At 51.6% G+C, this 6,348-nt stretch overlaps 1 protein-coding gene across 4 annotated transcripts in view; it reads left to right on the forward strand.

Annotated features, from left to right (window-relative positions):
- CD58 (CD58 molecule) overlaps positions 1 to 817 on the forward strand; it is a 38,837-nt gene extending 38,020 nt beyond the window's left edge. For 3 of the 4 annotated variants that reach the window (XR_005834039.1, XM_040626866.1, XM_040626865.1), the window contains exon 6: positions 501 to 817. Coding sequence is in view for 2 of the 4 variants with exons in the window: in XM_040626865.1 (XP_040482799.1) it covers positions 501 to 510 (10 nt within the window). In the remaining 2 variants the exon portion in view is untranslated. Of the gene's footprint in view, positions 1 to 108; positions 225 to 500 lie in introns of all 4 variants that reach the window. The other variant, XM_040626864.1, reaches the window with a different exon arrangement.
- The last annotated feature ends 5,531 nt before the right edge of the window (positions 818 to 6,348 follow it).

Raw genomic sequence — 6,348 nt, forward strand, 5'->3', positions numbered from 1 at the left:
GCAAGAACTGGGACCTGTTTGAAGGGGCGTGTCTAGGCAATTCCGCAGCTTTGTGCCCGGGCTCATTTCCTCCGAGCTAACCCCGGGTTGGTCCCGTCATCACTGCAGGGATGACTCACCAGGAAGAGAAGCTGAGGAGGGGTGGAAACGGACCCCAGGAGATGCATGTGGCAAGGCGCAGATAACTGCCGGAGGGAGCGACAGCTCCGCTCAGGGTTCTTAAGGTCTCAGCTTTTTTCTTTGGGGATTTCGGTGACACTCAAAGACTGAGTTGGCTTGAGGAAACGGGGCTGTTAACGAGTGCCTACCACTGAAGGCGGTACTTCCTGGGGGCCTCCAGCTACCATCCCAGGAGGGCTCAAGGCCAGTCTCCCTCCATCTCTGCTCCCCCGGGCCCTTGGCTTTGATGGGTTTATTGTAAAAGGGCTACTCACATTAGAATAGGAGGGTAACCGGGTCTGCATTTTATAAGTTACTAACACGAGATCTTTTTTTTATAGCCCCAGTTGACTGGTACTACAAGATGACATCACGTGTATAGTGACTAAGTTATTTAATAATGGAATAAAAGCCATTTAATTTACCATTCAAGTATTACGTCATCTTGGACACTGCTTTGGAATTCTAACGTGAAGTCATCCTCCATCAGAAGGTTCTTTTTTGGAAGAAACATCAACAAACAACCTGCACCAGTATCTGTCCCACCCTTCCTCTGGGCTATGACTAGATACTGAAGATGACTTCCGCCTTTCAGTTTTTTACTACAGACTTTCTGTCACAAAGAAAGTTGTAAATATATAAATATATACCGAAGTGATAGGTGATTTGGCTTTTTTTTTTTCCTCTTAAATCAGAAGAATATTCTGAGTCACATACCTCAGGAGGTGAAGGCTTTTTACTAAAATCTATCCACCTGTTCTCTTTTGTTTTAGAGGGAAAAGAATTCATTGCAGGACTGGCAGTGGAGTGAGGGGGGAGGTGGACAAGATACGTTCCGCGTGCTGGGTCCGTGGCTCTTGACGGGAGGCGAGAACACTCGGGTCTTCCGCTTATTTTGCTAAGACCAGACCACCGCCACCCACACGCAGGGAGACTTGTCTCGGGAAGGTCTCTTCACTCACTCGGTGTCCGTTGTTAGCTGTCACATGGGCAGGGAAACGGCAGAGAACTCTTAAAAACTGTTGAGTCCGATACCAGTGTGGGGCAGCAGCCTCTGCTGAATGAGGAAGTGGACGGCCCTGCTGTCCCTCGGGTCGCCCTCGTCTGTACCAGCATCCCAGGCCCTTAGCTCCTGAGCCCACACCGCCCCTAGAGCTCCTGTCACGTGAGAGTCTGCAGCCTGAAAGAGGAAATACTGCTTTTTCACACCAAGGCAAAGTGTGCTGAAAGGAGCCCCATGAGACAGCTCTCTCTGGACCCCTCACAACTATCAGCAAGAATGAGGCGGGGGCCTGGAAGCCCTGAGTACTCCTGGGAAGACCCCCTACTTCTCCCTGGTCCTCCCACCTCGGGGCAGCAAAGCTTCCTACCAAAGTGTGTGTCTGGCTCATCATGTGAAACCCTGTATTCCAGGCCCTGTGGGGAGCCTGGGACTCCCAGACCATCCTCTGTCTTCCAGACCGTCGTCTCTAGATGCTCTGTAAGGCCCTTTCTGATGCCTCCATCAACAGCAAAATTCCTAATATTCTCTGCTATGAATGTTCCTTCCACCTTTCTCTTCTCACCGGAACCTGACTCTCCCCGAGGATGCTGCTTCCTGAGGTCCTCTCGAGGGCCGGCTGCTTCTTCTCCTGCACCCCTTGGACGCTGGGTAAGAGGGAGGGCCGGCGTCCTCCTGGCTCCTGTCTGCTTCCAGCCCACGCCTCTGTCCTCAGTTCCGAGGGCAAACCGGCAGATCACCCCCACCAGACATCCCCTTTTCTAGTTATCTTTTGTTCCTCAGCTTGTGAAGATGTTAGCGCTAGGTCCAGATCACCCTTTCCTAATGCTCCTCCCTTCAGAATCTGAGTGTGCTTTCAGAACCCCCAGCTTCAGTGCCCCGGCATGGTCTGCCCCAAGCATCTTGCCCCCGTCCCTTCCCAGCAGCCACCGCCCTGGTCCTGCCCCTGACCTTCCATCACCCAATGCCCACAGTCCCTCAGAGTCCCGGTTACAAGTGTCCCTGCTCCACTTTCCTCCTGAGGGCCCGACTCCACACACCCCACAGCCCCACCAGGTCCTGCAAGCCAGTGCCCCCACTGGCCCCCACTGGCCCGCAGCTGCTGTACTTCCTGTCCCCGGAGCCATGCTGGGTCTCCATGTTCATCATGGAGCCACTCTGCTGCCTTCACTCTTTCACCCTCCCATTCATGCTCCTCATTTGGCCAGATCCCAACTGTGGGCAGAGTCACCTCTGCTGGACCCCTCCCCACACCCAAGCTGCTGAGCACCCCTGTAGGCAAAGACCCCCCTGGGCTGAGTAGTGTTGTCTCAGTGACTGCAGACCCCCAGGTGGCTCCAAGTGGCTCTCAGATGGCCTCGCAGCATTGCCCTGGTCTGCTCACTGTCTCCTCATCTCTTTCTAGACCTGCAGCCCTGCGTCCTCATGCTCGGCTGCTCGCTTCACTTCCTCTGTCAACGAAACAGAAGCATCCACCAGCACCTCCTGCCACATGTCTACACAGCCAGCTGCATTGGCAGCCATGTCCTTTGCCTCCCCTCCTGTGACTGTGCATGAACCCTCCTTGCTCCTCCTGATGCCAGTCTCCCCCCTTGTCTTAGTCTGCTGGAGCCACCTGACCTTCAGTGACTTAAAAACCAGAAATGTATTTCTCAAGTTCTAGAGGCTGGAAAGTCCAAGGTCAAGGTGCTGGCTGGTTGGGCTCCTGGTGAGGGCTCTCTTCCTGGTTTGCAGGCAGCTGCCTTCTCACTGTATCCTCGCGTGGCTGGGGAAGAGCCCTGGTGTCTTCTCCTCTTCCGAGGGCACCAGCTCTATCAGAGCAGGTTTCTACCCTCATGACTTCACGTAACCTTTGTCGCCTCCTTACAGTCCTGTCTCCAGATAGAGTCACACGGGGGTTAGGGTCTCAACATGTGAGTCTTAGGACAAAGTGTTCCATCTGTAACTTGCTTCTGTGTGGGATCCCACCTGCCCTCATCTACGTAAGGAGATCCCTCCTTGTCTACCTCTCTCCCACATCATCAGCATTCGCCTTTCTGCGGCACCATACAAACGGACTGTCCTATCCCATAGCTTCAAAAAACCAAAATCCTCTTGATTCACTTCCCCATCTTGTCTCATTTTTCCACTATCTTTAATGGAAAAGTTTCTCAAAAGAAACGATCTGTACTTCCTTTTTTCTGACTTCTCTGCTCCTTTCTTGAACCCACTTCAATCAGGCTGTCACCCCCATGGCTCGTCAATGTTACCAGGCACCGCCCTGCTGTAGGACACCGCCCCACTGTAGGACCTGGTGGGCAGCTCTCCGGCCTCATCTTGCCATGTCTGTAAGCAGCCTTTGACTCACTGGAGCACCTTCGACGTACTTAGTGCTTTGGAGGTGCCTGGTTCTCCGGGGTGTGCGAGAGGAAAGCTTGTATTGTGACAGGACGTGCAGACCAGTGAGCACTTGTGGCCAGTGTCCCAAGTCTTAAAATGGAAGTATATACAAAGAAGGAATTATAACCTTACGATGCAGCTGTTCCACTCCTTGGTTTATACCCCAGAGAAATAAAAACATGTCCACACACAAACTTGTGTATGAATGTTCATAGATCATTATTCATAATAGCCCCATAGTGAGAATAATCCATACGTCCTTCAACCGATGAAAAGGTAAATGTGGTCCATGCAGACAATGGGATAGCAGTCAGTGTAGAAAGTAATCGGTGGCTCAGTCGGTCAAGCAAGTGTCTGACTCTTGATTGCAGCTCAGGTTTTGACCTAGGGGTCATGAGTTCAAGCCCCACGCTGGACTCCCTGCTGGGTGTGGAGTCTACTTAAAAAAAAAAAAAGAAGTGATGAGGGTCTGATACGTGCTACAGCATGGGTGTGCCTTGAAAACGTGCTCAGCGGAAGAAGCCAATCCAAAGAGACCACGTACCGTATAATTCCATCCGTACACAATGTCCAGAATAGGCACATAGAGCTAAAAAGTGGATTCCTAGTGGCCCAGGGCTGGGAGGAGGATGTGGGGTCAGGGCAAGGAGTGACTGCTAATGAGGGCATGGTTTCTTTTTTTGGGTGATGACAGTGTTCTAATATTGTAGTAATTATATAACTATCGGACTAAAACCATTAAATTGTACACGAAGTGAGTGGCTTGTACTGTGTGTGAATTATGTCCTAATAAAACCGTTAATTATAACAAAAAGAACTAAGCAATTAGAGGAGGGCTGGCCCTGGGAAGGTTGGGGGCCCCCTCTCCCGGGAGCTGGCCTTCCCCATCAGCTGCTTCAAACCCTGGCTCAGCCCCGGAGGCTGAGGGGCTATGTGGGCGACTTCCCTAATCGCAGGACCCTGACTACAGTTTTCCCCGCTCTGCCTGGGGCTGAGAATTACCGGAGGAGGACAGAGCAAACTTCTATTTGGAAGTCAGAGCAAAGAACAATCATTTAGCCTCCAACACCAGCCAGTGAGTCTATGAAAGTGTCACAAATTAGAGTTCAACTTAGAATCTTGAGACAGGGGCGCCTGGGTGGCTTGGTCAGTTACGCATCTGCCTTCGCCTCAGGTGGTGATCTCAGGAGCCTGAAATCAAGCCCCGTGTCAGGGTCCTTGTTCATTGGGGAGTCTGCTTCTCCCTCTGCCCACGACCCCACCCCTACCCTGCTCATGCTTTCTCTCTCTCTCTCTAATATTTTAAATCTTAAAATAAGAAAAAACAAGGAATCTTGAGACAGATCATCCCGCTGTGTGTCTCCTCCCGGCCGCCCTCAGCCGTGCTCTGCCCCGCGTCCGCATCCTCTGCTCATCCCTCGTCTCCTGCATTCCCATTCCCAGTCCTGCTCCCCCTTCCGGGCTGTCCCCCTGCAGAGCCAGTGGGACAACCCCCGCCCTCGGCCTTGTCTCTGCATGCCTGGTGCTTCTCCCCGAGGCCTCTGGGAGCCCTCCCCTAAGGGACAGGCAGGTGCTATTGCTTTCTCTGAGTCACGCATGAGGAAACCCACAGGCACCTGTCCAAGGTCAGCCGGTCACAAGTTGAAGAATCAGGAGTCCAACCCAGGCAGTGCAGGCCCAGAGGGCTCTCCACCACCAAGCTCTGCTGAGAGAAGCTAGAGGCATGTGGTCCTCTTCCCCAGATAGTGAGGAGACCTCTGAAACCCTCAGTTTTAAACCCCTGCCCCTCAGCTAAAACGTCAGGAGTGTGTGTACACCAGCCTGAGGAAGCACAGCCCTGGCCACTGGGCCATGCAGTGAGAGGCCTGGCGGCAGCCCGGCAGCCCAGCCAGGGCCTGTGTGGTCAGAGCGGGAGTGGCCGGGGATGGCGGAAGTGAGAGTGAAGCAAGCAGATGTGTGGGTTCCCTGGGCAGCCTATGTTAATATCTGACGTCTAGGGACTTAAAGTCCTTCCTCTCTCTCCAGCCTCTTCCTCTTCTTGATCTCTCTTTCTTCTTCAAGATTTATTTTTCAAGAGTTTTTCATGCAGAAAGAAAACTATTGATTAAAGTAATAGGCTTCTGATCAGGGAAATACAAATCAAAACCATGAGATACCACCTCACACCGGTCAGAATGGCTAAAATTAACAAGTCAAGAAACGACAGGTGTTGGCCAGGATGCGGAGAAAGGGGAACCCTCTTGCACTGTTGGGGGGAATGCAAACTGGTGCAGCCGCTCTGGAAAACAGTATGGAGCTTCCTGAAAAAGTTAAAAATAGAACCACTCTATGATCCAGCAATTGCACTACTAGGTATTTACCCAAAGGATGCAAGCATAGTGATTTCAAGGGGCACATGCACCCCAATGTTTAGAGCCGCAATGTCCACAATAGCCCAAATATGGAAAGAGCCCAGATGGCCATTGACTGATGAATGGGTAAAGAAGATGTATATATATCTTGCCATTTGCAACGATGTGGATGGAACTAGAGGGTATTATGCTAAGTGAAATACGTCAGAAAAAGACAAATATCATATGATTTCACTCACATATGGAATTTAAGAAACAAAATAGATGAACATAGGGCAAGAGAAGGAAAAATGAAGTACGATGAAAACTGAGAGGGAAGCAAACCGTAAGAGACTCTTAATCCTAGGAAACAAACTGAGGGCTGCTGGAGGGGAGGTGGGTGGGGGATGGGGTAACTGGGGGATGGGCATTAAGGAGGGAACGTGATATAATGAGCACTGGGTGTTGTATGCAACTGAT

This window comes from Ursus maritimus, unplaced genomic scaffold (assembly GCF_017311325.1).
Source record: "Ursus maritimus isolate PB19 unplaced genomic scaffold, ASM1731132v1 scaffold_12, whole genome shotgun sequence".
Lineage (NCBI taxonomy): Eukaryota > Metazoa > Chordata > Mammalia > Carnivora > Ursidae > Ursus > Ursus maritimus.